Below are 21,412 nucleotides of genomic sequence, written 5' to 3'. Positions count from 1 at the left end.
GATTTCCCCAAAGAGTTACTGGGCAACCAAGCAGCAGATAAAGGATCATGCCATCATATTATTTTCATATGTATTTTTGTGATGATATTGTGCAGCAAGCATTTAACATGACTGCTTTCAGGGTGTCCTGCTTTGTATACTGATTATGTTTTTAGGAATACATAGTGTACAAATCAGGTAGGCAGATGTAGACAAAGGTAATTTCATTGTGCCACCCTGAAATCTCAGGAAAATATGACTGGGTGCTTACTGGCCCAGTCTACTTGCTGCTGCATCCAAAACAGGGCCTACGCTGTGCCAGCCATTCCCTCTGTGCTGGGTCTGTCAGGCCAGAGATTGCTACTGGCCCATACTAAAGATGGTAAAAAGCTGCACAAATACAGACACGTATCCATCACCATACATGGCTCAGGATACAGGCATCCAGTACCTGTTACCGACTGTAACACATTTACACACATGAGTATATACACACGGGCCACCCATAGGGCCACCACTGTATTCAGCTGCTTCAGGGAAATGCCATTAAGGTCTTCTCCCTAACTACTCTGCAATGAGTTGGAGAAGAGGGAGATTCTCCTCTAGGATAATCTTACAGCTCTCTACTGGAGACCAGGAACAGTAGCTCTGCATTGCTGCAAGACAAAGTTCCTATCTGGCACTGGAAAAGCTCCCAGTGTAAGGTCTCACAGTGTCACTGCTAATGGGTGCAACTTTTTTTTTTATACATTTCAATAGCATTTTAAGATAAAACTTTTTCACCTCTGGAATTCTAGAAAGCTGTACTCAAGTACAAATCCCAGAAGAAAATCCCAGTACTAAGTAAACTATGAAACCTAGTATGTCAAAAAAGCTTTTAAAAGTAAATACAGGTTTTTTTCAAAAATTCCCTAGATTTTTCTCTGGATACGTGTAAGGTATGTGACACATTCAGTATACAAGCTGGGGACTAAAACAAATGCCTCATTGGCATTGGTACAGATGGCCTATATAAAGCATGTAGAAGTCACACTAACACCCTCCCAAAAATCTCTTTTTTTTCTCTCTTTCCAGTAGGTGTGCTTGCATTTGTATCTATACATATGCACATATATATATGTGTACACATATACAGAGAAATGAGAGTGGTGTGACTCCTGAAAGAGCAGATTATGTATGCCCCTGTGTGTGTATTTTGCATTTATACACATATACGTATATGCATGTACATAGATATATATAGACAGATACACACACGTATATAGATCTGTATACATACAAACTCATGTAAGACTGTAAATACCTACACACACATACATACATGATTTGCTCTTCAGGATTCAATCCACCCATTTCTGTAGATAAACAAAGCACAACAATAAGTTAGGAAAATGACATTTAAACAAAAATCTTGCACTCTTTTTGCTATATAAGCTTAATGTAACTTGACTACTAGCTTTATTTCTGTTATGACAATTAATCTCATCCCACAGACTCTCCTGTTGTATTTTAAGACATGCTTGCCTCTCAGGAAAGAATAGGAGGAGGATGTTCTTTAAATCACAAAGCTGTAGGCAGTATCAACACTGAACATAACAGATACTGAACTCAGAGCTAGGGAAATAAAGAGAAATATATTAATCACTGATAAAATTTACATATGGAAATAAAAATATACAAAAGAACAATCGTTTTGATTCCAGTGGGAATGCAAGTAGTGGAGTAAAAAAGTCACATAGAAAGAACCAATAATGAAGAATACTCAATACACCCCATATATAGTACAACAAACTCTGTGCTGCTTCCCCACTTTGGATGTTAAAATCTTTAGCTGTTGCTAAGTAATCTTGCCTATGAAATAATTGCCCTAGCCAAAAAGCTGTGTGCAATAACACTTAACAAAAAGCAGAACAAAAGTAAGTTGAAATTTGGGTAACATATTAATAAGTTTTTCTAGAGGAAAAGTGCATTAGGATATCGATTTTCAAATGCACTCTAATTTAGCTAACCCAAGATCATCTTTTTTACACACTGGTCTTGAAGCAAAATCACTTAATTCTGTCACAGACTGTGTTTTCAAGGCAGAGCTCCTTTCATGCAATAAATTTACTTTAATGCAGAGTCTAAATTCTACCTACAGAGTTTTTCTTAGGTGGGCTACCAGTACATTTTTCTGTGAACAGAAATTTTATTTCAAGTAGTTCTGTATAAAATGCTGTGAAATGTACTCAGGAAGTATTCCCTGCAAGTGACACAAATCAGTAAAACTAAGCATAGTTACTGCTTTAATAGTGCTTTCAGACTTCTGCTAACTGGCAGTCTTGCTTTGGTTTATCTCAGATATCTGCAGTTCTGCTATTCTAACTGAAACTTTGTGATTATCTCATAAATACTCCTCAATACTTCTTAAGCACCTGCTTAATTACTTTCCTAATACCTGGCATCAGGTAGCAAATTGGAGCAAAATGCAATCACTGTTATTATATCGATTGCATTTTGCCCTGCTTTTTAATACCCTCACTACTTGGTTAAGATTAATATATGAGAAATGGGCAGTACTATTCAGGATTTATAAAAAGATAATTTAAGGAAAAAGATGCTTTGTGGAAGTGTCTTAAATATAATTCCCTGTTTCTCGTGCTTTCAAAAAAAACCCATAAAGCAGAGTACATTTCAAATATTTTTAACTATATGAGTACAGCTTTCCAGATGTAATTTTTTTTTCTTTCTCTTCCTTACAGAAGCAGCAGATTCTCCTCTATTGTGGAAGTGATGACTCTTCCAATTTTGCTCTTCAGTATTTTGTGTCCCATCTTATAATTTGAACTCTACACTTATCTCCCTTTCTGGGTCAATCAAGGCTTTCCATTTATCTTCTGTCCTTATGGCCCCTAACGCTATTAAGAAAAATGGGGTCTTTACATTAATTGTTGGACAATTAGTTTTGTCTTAAGAATAGCTGGCATGAATGGACTTTCCCTCTTTCTGGAACAAGGTGATTTGGTTATGTTTATAGGCAGTTTTCTGCTGAGTTAATTGAGACTCAGAATTCATTCTAGGGAACTTAAAGCCTGATGGGCCTGAACAACCTGGGTCATAGTGATAAGGGAGAGTTTTTAGTTACCAAAGTTCAAGATATGAGTTTCATTGCCAAGACCAAAAATAGCAGAGTCATTCTTCTATGGTTGACATCAACAGTACTGAGGAAAAGGCAAAGTATGACATTAGAAAGTACAGAAAGGCACGTGACATCTTTATTTTAAATAATTTTGTGTTATTTAAGCAAAATGAGATTGGAAAGATCTCATGGATATAAGTTTTGCTACAGCTCCTCACCTTCAGATCCTGGGCCACACAGAGCTGTGCTACCAACTTCCACTGGTGCCTTGACCAAGTCATGCATTATCTGTCCTGCCTTGCCTTTTCTGTAAAAATGGGCACAATTGTGCTCACTGGCCCATTTAACAAGGGTACTGTAAACTTTACTTACTCAGTCCCTGAAGAGACTAAAAACAGAAACTAGAAGGTCTAGGAGAATAGTCAGCTTCATTCAGCATTACTTTATTTGGGTAGCCAGCTGGCTGATTCCTAGGGTGGCAGTAAGAGATTGACCTATTTGGCAAAAGTTAACGTTATTTATATTTGTCTTACACTGCAAATTAATGTCCCCGTGGCTTCGGTTTCAGGCTAAACAGCTTGTATTCCACGTCTCAAAGCCAGCAAACACCATCACCACCAGCTCTTCACATCTCTGGGAAAGAGCCTATATAAAAGCCATTGTGCGGGGAACAAAAGGTGACTGGTGGGAAGGTGATATTAAAAGAAATATTTCAGAAGATACAGAGCTATTGTTTAGATAGGATCCTTATGACCTCATGACAACACATTGGGTATGTTAAATTAGATAGTCTAAATAAGACAACACATTAACAGACCAAGCACTGTTTTGGAAGCCACAGAGCTCTGAATCCAGTTCTTCTGTTTACAAACTGGGTGGCCTGTGCAAGAAATTTCATCTTTCTGGGTCCACTTCTTAAGTCTATAAAGGGGAACTATAACTACCTCATGAGACCTGGGCAGTACCACTGGCTAAAAAAAAAAAAAAAAATACACATTGCATAACTGCTAATGGCTTTATTAGCTTCAATCACCAGGCAGCTGTCCCTCATCTTGTCAAGTTTATTTTTAATTTCTGACATGTACCTCTGATGCTGATTTTTGAAGAAAAAAGGCTCAGTTTTACTCTGTGCCAGTTTTACTGTTACCTGGATGCTTCCTCCAATAAAAAACTTTAATCTGAGTATCAGAACGTGCCAATGTAGTGACAAAGGCTCATTAAAACAACTCTGTTACACAGGTGACATCTATCTATGTAGAGCTCTGCCTGAAGATTCAGTCTGTATAATCTCTGAGGATCTCACATAACAACTAAACAGCAGTTGTGAAAACATCCAGAGCATTTTGCAACTATTCTTATGCAAATAAGAATATTTTATAAATATTAAGAAATACTTCATAAACTAGAAGATTATTATTTGTACTGGTGAGGAAACAGAGGCACAGCTAAACTAAGTGCCGTGGCCCTGGCTTTGCAGGGAGTAAGTGGCAGAGCAGAGGAGGCAGCAGATCCCGTCTCCTGAGCCCTTCCAAGTACTATTTCTTTCAGCTTTCACATCTCTCCCATCAAACTTACCGTCAAATAGGAGAGGCAGCACCGCACAGCGCTATTCCCTTCCCTTCTCCGTTGACAGCAGGGATGCTCATCGCAGCTTCCCCACCCCAACCTGCCCGTCCCCATCCCCGTGTACCCACCTGTTTGTAGGCGTCCAGCAGGAAGCTGTTCCAGACGCAACGTAGCCCCTCCGAGGTCAGCATCCTCCGCCACTCACCGCGTCCGGACTTTGACCGGCTCAGAAACAGCACCATGTGCTTCAGGAGGATCACAGAGTCATACAGCGCAAGGAAGAGGCAATTGGAGAAAAAGACCGGCAAGATCTGAAGCGTGATCAGCAAATCCACACTTAGCAGACCCATCTTCCTTGCCGCTTCCCTTCAGCCGGATGCTTTCAGCTCCCTTTTTCGCTCTGTACCCTCATTTAAAAAAGTAAAGTAAAGAGCATTTCAAAAGCCTCGTTACCCCTTTCTCAGCCTTTCTCTTTAAAACGAGTATAGATGGTTAAACAGGAGCAGGCTGGTTACAACCATAACTGCATGATACTCATTGAACGCAGAGCTGCTTATTTTTTCAGAAACTAAGATGTTAACAAAAATTCTTCCCTTAACCAGGAGACCTGATTTTGTTGAAGAGAGAGGCAGCTGTGGTTCCAGTTCCCTGCAGTTACAAAATTTAAACTGAGATTGTTAATTGTTAACTTTCCTGCGCTATCCCATTGTTTCTCAGCTATTTAAGCACTGAACAGACCTCTCAGTTCTGAGTCAGTAAAGCTAGCTACCAGGTGCAACAATCCTTTTTTGAAAAAAAGGTTTATATACACAAACTTTCTGTTCCTTCCTCCCTCCCTCCCTCCCTCTCTTTCCCTCTCTCCCCCCCCTTCCCTCCGCCTCTCTCTGTTCCTGCCTTCCTCCTCTCGCCCTCTCTCTAGCGAACTGCCTATGGTGCAAAGTGCTTTCCCCTCTGGAGTCCTAGCTTGCTTCCCTGAAGCCTTTTATACATTCCCTAGCTAATTGCTGCAATAGAGGAACGAAACCCTAATCTTAGTAAAGATCTTGACGTCAATGTAAAAGAGGGCTTTACTTTGGCCAGGACTGCAGTGAATAGAAAAATGAAATTCTCGAAACTTTTTTTTTTTTTTTTTTTTTTTTCACTAGCGTGGAGGGAAAAAAAAAAAAAGACAGACGGCAAGGGTGGAACTTTACCTTGCTTTGAAAAGGAAAAAGACCAATATGCTTCTAACTGCTCTTAAGAAATGCTTTAAATTTTTGGAAGAAGTATTTTTACATGACATGGAAGATGACACAGCAGTGCAGGCTTCTTTGTCAGTGTGTTTTGGGATTTTTTCTCTCTATTTTATGTTTTTGGGTTTTTTCCTTCACCCTTCTGTCTTTTTCAGGAAGGTGTGAGCTGATGCATCCCAAGAAAGGGCACATTTCTGTACATTTTCCCCTTATGTTCATGAAGTACAACCTATATAGTGTTTAAAGAACTTTTGTTGTCTTGGCATTTAATGAAACAGAAGTAAACACCCAGCTCTGATTTATTCCACTAATGTGTAAGGGAAAAATATAAGAAAGAGAGAAAAAAAAAGAAAGTTTTTTAAGGATTTGGTGGTTTTAAGTTTAAGTTCCTTTCTTAAAAATCTCATACAGTATTAAGTGCTGTTAACTGACCTTCAAGGAATTTCATATTTCCCTGTGATAACAAATTATATTCACTAGTCTAATTTGGGTAACTAACTTTTGGTTAAAAAAGTTAGTCTAATTTGGATAACTAACTTTTGGTTAAAAAATTATACATATATAAAAAACCTCTACACAACAACAAAAAAAATTAAAAAAACCCAGAAAAAAACCCCAGAAAGAAAGAAGTTTCCTCTGGAAGCTCCATGTTTGCTTTAACAACCACAAGCATACGCTGCAGCTCCACACTGAAGGTTTTCTTTATCCATGTGGATTTTCTTTGTTTCACCTTTTTAGTCCTCTTTTTTTTTTTTTTTTTTTTTTTTTTTTTTTTTTTTTTTGGGAGAGAGAGAGAGAGCTGGAGGGACAGGGATACAGCAGACATATTCTGGTTTGTTTTGTGTGTTTTGTTTTTTTTTTAGTTAGGTTTGGTTTGGTTTTTCATGGTTCTAACTTCCTGAAGTAAATATTTCATGTATTTCATGTTGCAGACATCCATAATTTTGTTTTTGAGTGTATGTCTTCCCCCTGTACTTATGTAGGCTCTCCTCACCACATACATTTCATTCCCAGACTTGCCATCATGATAGCTAATCTGTCAGCTCACATCCTTGATGAGTAGTACAAGCTTTCTTCATTAATGTGTCTTAGTCTTCATCAGTCATCACAATCCTTTCCCTGCTAGATACTACAGAAGGTAAATAATATCAATCTTCCCCACTCTGGGGTCTCTCATTTTCAGATACTTTAATATCTTTTTGGCTGTCATACTAGGATGCATACCTCTAGAAAGGCCACTCCAGGTCTTGCCTTGGGCTCACCAAAAAAATGTTTGTTTAGGTAGCACAATATCGGGCATTTGCAAAAGCTGTCACCCAGGCAGGGTATCTTCTAGCAAATGTTAACTAAAATAAATAACTTTAAAAGGTTATGCACATTAAACAAGGGACCTTCTGCATTACTAGCATAAACAAATGCTTTCTCAATTTTTAAATCAAAAATATTGGCGATGACAGTTTTCTGTTGCCATAGAAAGGACTGCCACCTCACAGATCTGGCTTTATTATTAAAACTTGCAAAAACACGTTATAAACAGGCATTTATGTATCTCCACACATGGATGAGTCAGTGTGCTTATATCATGTGAGCACAACAGAGGAACAAGGGTCCCCAGAGCTGCTAAACTGGCTTACTGTCTGACCTCAGGCAAGCATATGTAATCACTTGATTACAAGCACTCTTAAACCTAGATTACTCTTCCGTAGATCCACCACTAAAACACACAGGAATCTGTCTGGATGGTCACCTTTCTTTCTTTGAGGGAAGTTTGTTAAAAGGAGGGCCTGGGGATTGCTGATGAGGGTGCCAGATGAATCACCAGCCATTGTTTCTGAGAACACTTTGCAAAGGGCTCTGAGGACAGTCCAGCTCAGCTCAGGCTCTTCCTGTTCCCCGGAGGTAAAGTCAGGCAAGAACCCATGCTGGGAACACGATGTATTCTGGGTTCCTGTGAAACAACTGCCCCTACCCACAGTGTGCTTCATGGGTGAAGAGGTTATTTGTAAGACAGCTGGAGCCCAGACAGCTCAGGGAGCTTTGAAGTGCATCGGAAGCTGAGCAGGAAGTCCATGGAGCTCCAGTGTGAGATGGTATTTCATAGATAGTACATTGTCCTTGCCTATAAGGCAACGTGTCTGTACCAAGCAAGTTAATCAGAACTCTCTCAGATGGTGTGTTTGGGACTTCCAGTCAAGAGATGCTGATAACTACCTAATCCCATCATAGAGAAAAAAAATCTCTTGACTAACTAAAAATGGAAAAAGACAGTTGTTTGCGCTGCTTTCTTCAGAAACAGTCTGTCCCTCCAGGGCACTAGCAACTGCTTCTGACCAGTCTGAGTACAGAAGCACTCAACAGAGAAAGAAAGTATAATTCCTGAGTCTTGTTGATATAGCTTCTCTCTTTCTTGGCTGAAACAATTCATACCAATGTGTATTTCTCTCAGACATCAGAAATACAAGGGACACCGCTATTTGTATCTGTTGCAAAAGATGGGCATCTGCAGTGTTAACTCATTGTTGAAGCCAACAGCCTCTTGTTACTTCCCTGGTGACCTTCATGATGCAAGGAAGAAAGGCTAAATCTTTTAGACCTCAGGTCATTAATAGAGCCTTTACTCTCTTGAGGAAAAACTGGATGAATTTGATATGTGAGAAAGAATTAGGAAGGGTTGAAGATGTGTGTGAAAGAATTAAGATGGGGTTCAGCTAAAACTTACTTCAGCTACCTGCTCCTCCAATATATGGGAAGGGTATACCTTCCTATATAATTCAGGCACAGCCCTACAATGTACCTCAGTTCTCCATCAGCAAAAGAAAAAAAAAGTTCTCCCCTAATCTAAGGAGCAGTCAGGTTCAGTAATGGGAAATTAAACATATCATCCATAATTTGTCAAGATGGAATGAGCAAAGCCAACAACATTAAAGCATTCACTGTTACTAAACCTTGTATGTGGCTAAAGTCAACAATATCAGTATAGATGTTCATATTCTGTAATGTTTATAGAAATCAGTGCCACCAAAACCATATCCATGCATAGCTTCATGTTCCTTCTCAGTTTTGACCACAGCAGCATGAAGATTGGGACACGGGCAGCTTGTAAGTTGATTTACTACAACTCTCTTGATAACTGCTGAGGCACAGGAAATCAGAGGTGTAGTTACTGCTGCTAAGGCCACTTGCTCTCTTCTCCTTTTATATATATGCTGGCTTTCTGCATGTCAGATAGTGTATTTACAGCCTTCACTTGGTTGTGTAGGTCTTTACTTGTCTGTGGCTGAACAACCTGTGAAAACTGCCACAGCACTCAATCCCACTGAATCTAAGTACCTAAATTCATGACCCTAGAGCCCACAACAAGTGGGTTGATTGCTACCTTAGTTGCTCAGCCTTATTTTCTCAGACTAAGCAAGAGGATTATAGGATTTTGACTGCAGTTCCTCTTTGCAACACAACTGGGAAAAGGTACCTCACAGTGACAGACAAGCAAGGCTGCTGCTCTAGTCCTACCCCCGGGAGGTTCATGGGAGAAATCATCCCAAAGGCTTCAGCACAACCTGTGTGCCTGCCTTGCTGCTTCTCACCGCTTTTACTGCCAAAAACAAAGAATGAGGCTTTTTGTTTGAGAGCTAGTTAGTGTGTCCATGAGCTTATCCCTGGAGAATTGCGCAGCTGCAGAGTGATATGGCTAGAGATGGAGAAAGTTTAGCTCAGCTTTGCCTCCCCTGGCCCTGGGCAAAATTTATTTATTACAGCAAAACAAGAATTTGTACTTCTCATAAAACTGCATTTTTTTCTTTTGTCAAAAGAAAAAAAAAATTTCTCCTTCTCTCATCAAAAACCCCATCACATAATATGCCATGGAGTATTGACAGAATGTCTGTTTCCACTTTTTTATTAGGATCAGCAGTGTATTTTTTTCTCAAAGAAATAATATCTTCAATTAAAAATAAAATATTTCAGGAAAGTGTCAGTGATACCTGGATAGATTTCCCATGGTGTGGACTCACCAGGCCCTGCCTTTCTTTGACACTCCTGGCCACAGCACTATGTCTGAATGGAGCAGCGTTCATCCCGCTGGCACCCAGCCCCATTCTGCCCGCTTAAAGCTGCCTCTGTTCTCTACAGGAACTTGCTTACCAGCTCTTCAAAGGTGAGTACACTAAATATACCCATATTGCCTGATTTATTTACTTTTTGTATCAGCCTTGGTTTTGTTTTATTTAGGTTGTTCTATCACTGCCATTATGGTGCGTAATTGAGAGTTGATTATTTTGTGAAACTGACAGCTGTGAGAAGTGCTGATTTAATAGCCCGCAAGACCTGGTTCCTCAAGTTTATCTGCAGTGGGGCTGAGTGCAGGTAGTGAGAATGCAAACTGCCCACAGGAGCAGCTCTCCATGGCAATTTGGAGGGGAGCCCATGGAGCAGTAAAAGGAAGGCAGCCTCACTGCCCACTCAGTCCACAAGGCAGCACTTCGATTAGAGGTGCTTTCAGCCAACAGATGCCAGACTGCGACAGTATTCAAATGAACTAAGGAAGAAAAAGGCCAAATAATTGGGACATTTCTGGAAAGGGGAAGAAAAGAGTATCCTAACAGATGGCAAGTTATACCTATATTCTGGATATTACTGAGGCTGTCTTATAGTCAGCCACAGTGGTTCAGAAATCTACGTGTGTACAAAGAGAACTGAGACTGCTGATTTCTCTGCAAAACCTGTTCTGTAGACCTCAAAGCTGTCAGTCTGGCACCTTCTAAGAGCCTGCATTCATTGTATGACAGCAATGTGAAATAACTGACTCGTGGATGTGGGTGTGCAACAGAGACAAGTTTGAGTCTAGAGGAATTCCCCACATCCCTTGGCTAATGATCCCCAAATTTCTATGCAAAACAAAAATAATCTCTCTGTTTCAGTAAAGTACAGTGACCAAACCTGATGCTAAAACACACCTGGCTGAGTCAGACTTAATTTTGGAACACAACAAAACACCATCCCCACCCTAAAAGATAAGGGAGTTTCTCTTCAGAAAAACAAGAAAGGTGATCTATGAATAAAGACAACCAGAAGACTTAGTCAGAAGGAAAATCAGCCCAAATTCTCTACAGTATTGCACAAGAGGAAAAAGACCTTAAGTATGTCAAACATTGGAAGAGAACACCTTAAACTGCTTGTAGAATCTGTAAATTACCTCCCAAACTCCCAAGAGAAGCTGGGAGTAGCATTCAAACTCTTCCACTCATATGGCTATCCAGGTGACAGATATGAATATGGGAGTCTCATTTATAGCTGTCAGTAAGTTAGGATGTTCATGTATTCCTGCCCATCTGAAACACCAGAGAGATGGCAAGAGTAGAATTTTAGTAATAACTCTATATGGGTTTATATGTAAGTTGGCTCAAAGTTCTAGAAAAGCCCTCCTGCCCCAGCTTTCCCATCTGGGAAGGGGCCTTTTTTTGTTTTTTCAAGCAAACCACTGACCTTTTTCTTCAGTGTATCTCTCTGGAGAGTCCTAATCCAGTGTGTTTCACTGGAATGAAATAAGGTGTGTGTCCTTGTCATACTTGTTGCATGTTTGTACATGTGTTTCAGTTGCTGATGATGGCTATACATGACCCAAGCTTTCAATCTCCTTCCTTCACATATTGATGCATTTTAAAGCTCCACCTTCTGTGGATAATTTTCTGTGGAAGAGGGGAGGCAGAAATGCTGAAATACTATTATGAAGGTTCCTATAATTGTATTTCTACTTAAGTCAGAAACAGAACTTACCAGGCAACCTGCTTCCTTGGACTTGAATCCTATTCTCTGGCCTTTTCTTCCCAAAGCAAGACATTGAGATAGTGGATATTTTATGTGGATTGAGAACTGAGATTTCCAGTTTTTATCAAAAATATCCAGATAGGAAAAAAAAGGCGCTCATAGTACCTCTTTATAAAAGTCTAATATAAAAATTGGTGTGCTTTGGAAGGGAATGGAATATTTGGGGCAATTTGTAGCTTTGGAACACAAAAAAAGATTAACCAGCATACAGTGACTGTAAGTTAAGCAGTAATATGACTGCTCAAGAGAAACCTCTTAGATGCATGAGATTAGAAACTATGCTCTTAATCAAAGTCTAGGAAGAGGTGGGTGCTGAAGTGAAAGCCATGAAAAATAATTTTTTTTATCATCTTCCTGCTCGCATTTGTTATTAAAGCTTTACTGTACACCCCATCTTTTTTCAGCTTAATGTACCAGTAACAATTAACAAAAATAGTGTTTTAAAAACATATACTTTATCTGTCCTGTCCTCAGACTGATCTGGTATATACTCTAAGTGGAAGGAATAAACTTTTGTCTATTCGTTAATGCCATTGCAAAGTCTGAAGTTGGTAAAACCAGTCTGTCTCCTATAAATCAGATCCTTTTATCCTGCTACACATTTAATATCTTACAAACTGCCATCCAAGTGACCTTACACACCACTCTATTCAGTTCAACCCCTCTCCATCTTGCCAAGCAAAAATGTTGTGCACTGGCCATGCCAGGTGACAGCTATGTGCGGTTTCACCAGGGCTTTGTTCTCACCTTTAACTCATCTAAATGCCATTCACACTTAGTTCTAGATCAGACAAGTTTGTTTGTTTGCTTGTTTTTCATTTGGATTCAGATTTCCAACCTAACAATGCTTCTCACAGTTTTATCAGATAGTCTATTCTCATCATTTGTATTCCATTTATAAAGCATAAGTTTGCAAGCAAAATATTAATCTTTTCATCATTGGAAACAAGGAAAATACCCAGGCCTTCTTGACTGCAGCAGTAAGGAATTCATGGGCACTTTACATTCCTAAGCAAGGAAAGGGAACTTCTTTTACCAAAAACTGAAAGCCAAGGCTTTTTTCATTTCATGTTTTCAATATTCATGAGAGAAACTACAGATCTTTGGATGAAACCAGATTGTAATGGTCCAAAACTCCTTGTAAACAACTTGGTTTTATACATTTGCTTTCAGGACATTTCAAGACTGGCATTTCTTTCATGACTCCTTCAGTTTCAGAGATTCTTTTTATTAATAGTTGTTAAACATACATGGGATGCAGTTGCACAGTATTGCTCAAAGTCTGCCATAGCCCAAGGGCTCTGGCTTTTTCCTAAATGCTCAGAACATGCTCTGTCCTCACATTGGTTTTGGTTTTTTACTATATTTTCTTCAGCTTGAAAAATTGTCCATACAGAACATATTCTTTGCTACATTAGAAAAAAGTTAATTTTATCATCCTAAAGCAATCTAGATGATAATGCAAGTATCCACTGTACTTCCTATAGTGGGATGTTAATTATGCATGAATGTATGGGCTTTTTTTCCCCCATGAGGGTATTTTCCAAACCACTGGTGACACATGAAAATAGGGCAAATACATGAAGTCAGTCAAGTCTTCATTTTTACATGAAAAACAGTACTCCTCACATTTCAGAGATGTATTTCCACAGATAATAGGCAGGGTAGACGGGGTACCAACTCAATAATATGAGCAATAGAAAGTACTCAAGAACTGCATACTGTAGGAAATAAGAATACTTTCTCTGTTCTGCTGGCACTTACTTCAGGCTTATTCAGAGTGCAACTTTATCAAAACTTCTGTTTTGCTTCTGGTGAAATTTAACTTCTATTTTCAATGTATTCACATTACACTTCTCCATTCCCACTTTGGGGTGTTTTTAAATTAATTTTAATCCAATTACCCTGTTTTGGTTAGAAATAATTTAGGCAGAGGAAGCTTTGAAAAATGTGTTCTTTCAGTTTTCACTGAAACACTGGTCCCAGTTGACCAGCTAGGTGGTAGAAAGCCCCATCCCTGGAAACATTCAAAGTCATTTAAAGGACAGGGATCTGAGCAATCTGATCTGTTTGAAGATGTCCCTGATCATTGAAGGTGCGTTGACCTAGATATCCTTTAAAGGTGCCTTCCAAGCCAGACTGCTGTATGATTCCATGATTCAGTTCTGAGGTGGTCAGAATTGTGCAACAATCGTACAATCCCATAGCTTGTTCCATCGGTCTCCTACCACAGTTCCCCACATTAAGGTTGTGATTCATGCTCATTTATTTGTGGTCTGTACATTAAAGTAGCAAATATGATATTTAGGTTTAATAATCAACTATGCTACGCTTTGTATTAGTATATATTATAGACAATCCCTGCCCTGAAGGGCTTCAATTTAAATAGAAAATATTGAAGGAAAGAAGTGGACAAAGGGGTGAAGTCCCAGAGAAATTCAGCAATTTATGCACACTCACAAGATACAACTTGACTTCCAGGGTCCTGTAATTCTTTTCTTTCAACAAGTCTCTCTACCCCTTTTATCAAGGCAAAGGATAATTCCAGACAGAAATAAAAAGAGCGGTCTTGAGCCTCAAGTTTTTATTTATTTGATGCTGTGGCAACTACTGTTGGTCCATGACAGAAGGTAAAGAAGGTCTTGATTATCTAATGCTAGAGGGCCCCAGCAAAACAGGTTTGTGAAATGGGACTATTCAAGGAAGATAACAAAAAAAAAAAAAAAAATTAAAAAATTAAAAAATTAAATTTGCAAAATTTATCTTGAGAAATTTAACACAGATACAGAGTTTAGGTTTTTTTGCTTTTCATTCCCTCTCCTCCTTTATTCTGAGTACATTTCACTGTTTATAGTTGCGTAAATTTATGGTGTGGGGTCTGTTATGCCACATTCCCAACGTAAAGACCAAAAAATTTTTACGCATTTAGCTGCCTCTTGGGAAAGGTAAAGTTATGGATGATGAAAGCTGCTTCTTCCAAGGTTCAGCATGACAGACCATTTCAATAACTATGGTGAGCATGTAGCCAAGAACATTAGTCTTCATTTTGTCCTAAAAATATTTGAACAAGCATTTGAAAGGAAAATGTAGTGATTCAGAAAGAAAAATATAATACCCTTTACATAGAGGAGTCCTGGTTGGTGTTTTAGACAGAACAGTAGATTACGGGTCAAAAACTGTCGTGTCCCCTGTCACACACAGTGAGTACACAACTCACTGTGCACTTGAATAAGCTACTGGAAACCTCTTGTTGGTTTCCCTACATGTCTGATTTCACCTATGGAGGTATATCACACATATGTTTTTTATGGAACTCCAGTGATTCAGTCACAGAATCATAGAACAGTTTGAATTGGAAGTTGCCCTTAGTGAAACCATGTTGGCTGTCCCCAGTGACATCCTTATTCTCCATGTGCTGTAGTATAGTTTCCAGAAGTATCTGCTCCATGATCTTACTGAGAAGCAAGGTGAGACTGCCTGGCCTTTTTTACTTTTTTATAAATGAGGACTATATATTTTACTAAGAGCAGTAATAAGAATAACACACCAGGGACACAAATTAATGTCATTCATCTATAAGCTTAAATTATAGGAATATCTTGGGCTGTTTCCTGTGAGTTATCTAGGCCATAGGCTATTATTTCCTGATACTCAAACCAGCAAGAACCTTATCAAGATTTTATGTCATTGTCTTTATGAAGTCTTATTGCAAGAGAATAAAAGGCTCTCTCTTCACTCTGTATAGGTAGGATTAACACTATAGAGTTAAGAAACTGAAAATTTAGACTATGTCAAATCTCTTGCCATATGTTTCTCTTAAAAACCCCAAGAGTTCAAGTATTCTTCTGGTCCTGCTGTTACAACCAAACGAAAAGATAACTAAGAGCTAGGAAAGCATACATACACTCACCAAAGGAAAAAAATAGTTTTACTGACATCTTTAGAGGTATATTTTATATTTACTACTATAGCTATTAAAGAGGAAAACTGGCAGAGCACCTGTTTCTAGCTTTAATTTCTCAAGAAAGAAATTAAAAGTTGTTCCTCTTCCCAATGAAATAGATAATTTTCCTCAAAACTCCCTCAAAATGTCTTCCAAAATACTGAAGCATGCACACACCTAACTTTAAACAAGTTTTATTCAAGATCACATAGAAACTTCAAAACCGTGGATTTTCAGATGCAACTAGCATCTTGCACTTATACATAAACCAGTCTCTCATGAGTGTTAGATGAAATGTCCCATCCTTGAAACACATGTCCACAGGCATAATATATGTGCCTCATAGGAAGGGTCTTCCCCTTTGGCTTTCCTCTGCCCTTTTGTTATCACAGACACCAGCACAAGTTAGGTGTACAGTTCCAATTTTCCAAGGATGCATCACTTTACATGTATGATGTGCAACAATGTTGGTGACTGTAAAAAGAGTAGAGCAAGAACAAATAATTTTTATGTCTCCATGCTTGCAAATAGTAGCATCATGATTAAGTTCAGCATGACAACTCAGAAGTGTACAGTCTCTTAAAGAAGCATAGCTACACTTGGTCTCTACATTGGTTCTGTTAGTGCTCATACAATATCATCACTGCTGTAATCAGCAGCTGTAGTAATTTGCAGTGGTTTGAAAAAAAAATAGTCAAAGCATTTTCTAATGTTAATTTTCTTTGAGAACTAAGGAGCTTAACAGCAGCTGTCATAACTAGTTTTATGGGAAACGTAAGAGATAATAATGAGTTGAATAATAATAATAACAACACAGCACTTACGTAGCTCTGTGTACTTTAAAGTGCTGTACAAACTAAATAACTAATTTTAATTAAAAAGGCCTTGAAAAGATTAGAGTACCCTTGAAATAAGTGAGAAGTATGGCTCTTTAGTTCAATAAGAAAAGGATCTGCCCCCAAATACCTTTGTGTTTGAAAATTATTAAGAAGCTAACAACTGCAACCTAAGCTTAGGGAAAAATAATGCGTAATCACATGGAATAAGCCTTTGGAAATCAGAGGTGCTACTTGCCTAAAAAAGTTGTAAGATCAATCTCTATATTATACGTCACAGATTTTTTTCTTTTTCTCTTTTGTTTTCTTCCAGAGAAAGAAAATGAAGACAGGCTGAAGAGGGTTGGGTTTGTTCAGCCTGGAGAAGAGAATACTTCAAGGAGTCTCCCAGTACCTGAAGGGGGCCTACAAGAGAGCTGGGGAGGGACCTTTTACAAATGCATGTAGTGATAGGACAAGGAGGGATGGCTCTAAACTGGAAGAAGGGAGATTTACATTGTATAATCAGGAAGAAAATCTTTAGTGTGAGTGTGGTGCGACACTGGAACAGGTTGCCTAGGGAAGCTGTGGCTGCTGCCTCCACGGCAGTGTTGAAGGCCAGGTTGGATGGGGCTTTGAGCAACTTTATTTAGTGGTAGGTGTCCATCTGGTCTTTAAATTCCCTTCCAACCCTAGCATACCAGCTGCCATTGTCCCCATCATACTGGCCAAGGTATCAGGGCTACATGCAGTAGGCCAGCGTGGAGACACTGGTTTCTCACAACTAATGGCCATACTACCTGATTCACAAATTTTCAGTTTCTTTCCCCATACAACTTTAGATCCTTTCCTCTTCTGATTCACATTTCCCTTTAATAACAGATCTACATGTACCTGGGATGCATCTTTTCAATCTTGCTCTTTGTTTTTCAGCATGGTAAATTTTGATCCATACAGCATTAAACTCTCAAATGTAATTTTTCTAGTGAAAAAAAAGCTATTATTTTACCTAACTGGTCTGTTTAATGCTACAATAAGCCCAGTCATTGCTGTCTCTCTGAGAAGCAAGAAAAGATCCCTCTGGCTATTGAACCCCATCACTCTCCATCATATTCAGCAATCTGTTCCAAAGACATTTGAACTACATTTCTGTAAAATGTCCTTTCTTTTTTTTTTTTTTTCTGAGTTATATTAGTTTTTTTATATTGTGCTCTTACAAGTGATCCATGAACATCTGAGAGCATACCATAAGTACAGCAGGCATTCTGTAAGCATGAAAGAACAGTGAAGTCCTGATTTCTTGTTACCCTCAGCAGTTTGAGGGTGAGAAACAAGGAAAATGGCAAATATTCTTGTATGTCATCCTCCCAATAGGAACATAAATCCCTTTTTTCCAGTTCATGATCTGCAGTGGACTCACTGACTTCTAAGAAGCCTGGATGCCTCACTGTCCCCATCTTACAGTGTGGGCAATGACTATCTCACATCAGAGATAAATGAAAATGCAAGTATTACAATTTATGTTTTTTATCCTGAAGCAGAGAAAAAGCATCAAATCTGCAAAACAGTTTTGAGCAGAGATGACATTTAGTAGGCAGCTATGTTTAATATTTTTCACTAGAAAAATTTTACGTTATCTCTATATTCTTCCTCTTTCACAACCTCTGATGAGGTCAGGCATGTTGCAAGTTTAGCACCTCTCTTGCAGGCAGCTTGTTAAAAACAGCTGGTATCTGGCTTTGGATCCCCTCTGTCACGACCTGTATGACCTTGAGTGAGCCAGAGCAGACCTCAGGGGAATTATTCCTTGTACAGAGATTCAACTCACAGCCATTAGACTTAATTTATGCTTTATCTCTCGTGATTTTGCCCTTTGGACTTCAATGATGTTTAATACATTGATATTTCTGAGACACTTCTGTATTATAGCATTTCAAGCCATAAATTCAGATAGATCTGTTGGGGTGATAAGCAAATTAGAGCTGCCTCTTCAAGATGTATGAAGTTCAGCCTCAGTTCACAGTCACAGTGACTGTATTTTCCAAAGCATCCTGTGCAATGTGATAACATGAGCTTCTATCAGCCAGCAACAAGGAATAACAAGATGTCAATGTGTATGGTATTTCTGAGAGGCAAAGATAATTCACTAGTATTTGCACAGATTACTGAGAACAGGTGTGCAGCAAGGTTGATTCCATTCATTTGTATTAATAGGTGTATAAGCAAGGGCTGTTAGGGTATTGATTCTTATCGTGTTAATTAATTAGAGTAAATTGAGTTAAGGATTTGGTTATCAACTTATTAAAAATTAATGAAGGGCCATGTAAAAAGTAATTCTTTATGCTACAGCAGGTAAGCAGAAATACTCCTTTGGTGCTAAAATTGGAGGCCTTTTGCATTTTCCCTTGCAGTAGCTGAGTTAACTGGCACATTATGCTGGGAAAGCATTGCAACACCAGGTTTCTCCAAAAGCCTTGGGTGTATGTCAAGGTAAGAACAGCAACAAAATCAACAAAACCTCCAATTTCAGGTCCTACAAATAGGAAAAAATGTAAGGAATGGGTAAGCATTCCAGGCACCTGGAATAACACAGTAGATCAGCAAGCTTGGCTTCACATATTTTGCTTTCCTGTGGCCCACTTGCATCACCTAGATTAATGCCTCAAATGATCTAGAATATAGGAGGGCCAGCTCAAACTGTTCTGCTGTTCTGGGTAACAACAGTACAAAATGAAGTGAGTCACCTTCCCTTGATGATGATGACAACTTTTTTTTTTTTTTCTCTAGTAAATTTAAACTGCAGTTTAGAGACACCATCACGTACATCTACATAACACAAACAATATACTGCTTTATTGTGTTGCAATATCTGAATCACAGAAATTTGCCTACACAGGCAGAGACCTGTGCAGTCCATCTCTATGCCAAAATAGGCTTGTTCTCTATAATTATTCTGAAAGGATTGTCTCAACTGGTAGAAGTTGCAAGGCACGTGACTTCTGCCACTTCTCTCAAGCAGAGGTTTTGACAAACCAATAATTTCTGGAGTTCAAAAGACTTTTAACCTCTATATTTTCTTCTCAACAGGCCAATTGACCTTAGATTTGCAGTGGAATGCAAAATATGGCAGCTGCTTTCCCCACTGTTTATACAGTTCAGTTACCTGTAGACAGCTACAAAGACTCATGGAGTGGTGGAGGTGAAAATGGACTCTCAGAGGTCATCTAGTCCAACCCCACTGCTCAAAACAGGGTCAGCTGGAGCAGGTTGCTCTGAGCCTTATCCAATCGTCTTTTGAATTATCTCCAAGATAGAGATCCCACAACCTCTCCTGGCAACCTGTTCCAGTATTTGACCACAATAAAAATATTTTATTCTCTGCTAGTTTCTGTACTTTCTGCTGTTTTAGTTTGTGTCTATCTTGTCTTGCCACTGGGAAATACTGAGAAGAGTGGAGTCATCTTTGCTCCCCCCACATCAGGTATTCAACACATGCATATGGGTGACAATATGACACACATTGTCTCACACCCCCAAGTCTTCTCTTCTGGGAGCTGAGCAGTTCCATTCTTTCAGATTCTCTTTGGATGGGATCTGCTTCAATCCCTTATTGAGCTTCATGCTCATTGCTGGATTTACTCCAGAATGTCCATGTGCCTCTTGTAGTGGGGAGTCCAGTGCTGGACTCCAGACAGATCCTCACCAGTGTTGGCTAGAGGGGAAGATTTCCTCCCTTGGCCTCCTAGCAGTGCTCTCCCTCCTGCAGAGGCTGTTACCCTTCTGTGCTGCATAAGCATTAGTGGCTTGTGTTCAACTTGGAGTCCACTAGGACCCCCAGGTCCCTTTCTGTCAATCTGCTTCCCATACAGCCAGCCCCCAGCATTAATGATCCATGGGGCTGCTCATTCTCAGGTGCAGGATTTGGCATTTCCCATTGTCATGAGATTCCTACAGGCTCATCTCTCCAGCTCTTTGATGTCCCTCTGAATGGTAGCACAACCATCTGGTGTATCATCCCCTCTGAGTCTTCCTTTGGGCAAACAGTATGCATTGGACTATGCAAGTCTAATCCAAATTCAGTTGAATTACCTCTGAGACCAGTCTCAGCTTGGTCCAATTCGTATTGCTCCACCAGCACAAAAAGATGATGGCAAAGTTTTTGACAACTGTGCTAGGCCTTGTAAATCCTATGATGAGGAGAAGGGCCCTGCAGGTATAGATCCATTTTACATTTATGATGGGATAAGTACCCTTTTATTTATTTTTTTAGTTCAGAATAATAAACCTCTCCTAAAATTGCACAGAAAAAGGGAAAAAAGCCAAACTGTTTTTAAAAGTACAGCAAAAGCAGGAAACTAAGCTCAGTTTGTCTTTCATCTTCACATCTCCCATTTGACACAAGTATGAAAGCTGATGAGAAACAGTAATCTTAGTAGAAAACAGACAGTTGATTCTAATTTAGATTTAAAATCTCATTCCATGAACATGCCACCCATCATGATCTATATCTCCAGTTCTATGAGTGGTCACACAATTTTCTTAATTGTGAATCCCTTTTTTTTTCTTTTTTTTTTTTTTTTTGTGGCAGAAACATTTTCTTCTCAACACAGCTGGTTCATATAAAAGAACCCATTTACTTTTGCTACTCAGGTCACTTAAGTAGTGAGTTAGTTATACACATAATAGTCTTCTGCACCCACTGTGTCCTGGAGGAAGTGTAATGTGGTGGCATAGTGGCAGCAAGGGCGGTAGTGGTAGGCCAAAGGATTTATGACCAAATATATCCTGCATAACAAATAACCAAGTGAGCATCAGGTAGGTAAAGGCCACTGTGAACTACTTTAAGGGCTACTAACAATCAGGAGTAAAGCAGCACAGTATGATTCATACAAGACAGAGAGGCTTCCCACACATGAAAAAATAAACCAGCCATAGC

General features: G+C 39.1%; 1 protein-coding gene and 2 long non-coding RNA genes across 8 annotated transcripts in view; 2 read left to right on the top strand and 1 right to left on the bottom strand.

The window, feature by feature from the left end:
- Window positions 1-21,412, bottom strand: part of DIO2 (iodothyronine deiodinase 2) — a 73,156-nt gene that overhangs the window by 10,915 nt on the left and 40,829 nt on the right. For 2 of the 6 annotated variants that reach the window (XM_071745847.1, XM_071745851.1), the window contains one exon: window positions 4,792-5,070. In XM_071745847.1, coding sequence (XP_071601948.1) covers window positions 4,792-5,013 — 222 coding nt within the window. In that variant the 5' untranslated portion in view covers window positions 5,014-5,070. Of the gene's footprint in view, window positions 1-4,791; window positions 5,527-11,376; window positions 11,498-21,412 lie in introns of those variants that run through there. The other 4 variants (XM_071745849.1, XM_071745850.1, XM_071745852.1 and 1 more) reach the window with 3 other exon arrangements.
- LOC139797066 (uncharacterized) lies at window positions 5,796-10,908 on the top strand. Its single transcript, XR_011726272.1, has 2 exons — window positions 5,796-10,048; window positions 10,812-10,908. It is a non-coding gene; the product is annotated as an uncharacterized lncRNA (long non-coding RNA).
- LOC139797067 (uncharacterized) lies at window positions 16,684-19,860 on the top strand. Its single transcript, XR_011726273.1, has 2 exons — window positions 16,684-18,966; window positions 19,564-19,860. It is a non-coding gene; the product is annotated as an uncharacterized lncRNA (long non-coding RNA).

This window comes from Heliangelus exortis, chromosome 5 (genome assembly GCF_036169615.1).
Source record: "Heliangelus exortis chromosome 5, bHelExo1.hap1, whole genome shotgun sequence".
Lineage (NCBI taxonomy): Eukaryota > Metazoa > Chordata > Aves > Apodiformes > Trochilidae > Heliangelus > Heliangelus exortis.
The sequence above is the reverse complement of the archived record's forward strand: the minus strand, read 5'-3'. Positions and strand labels throughout refer to the sequence as shown.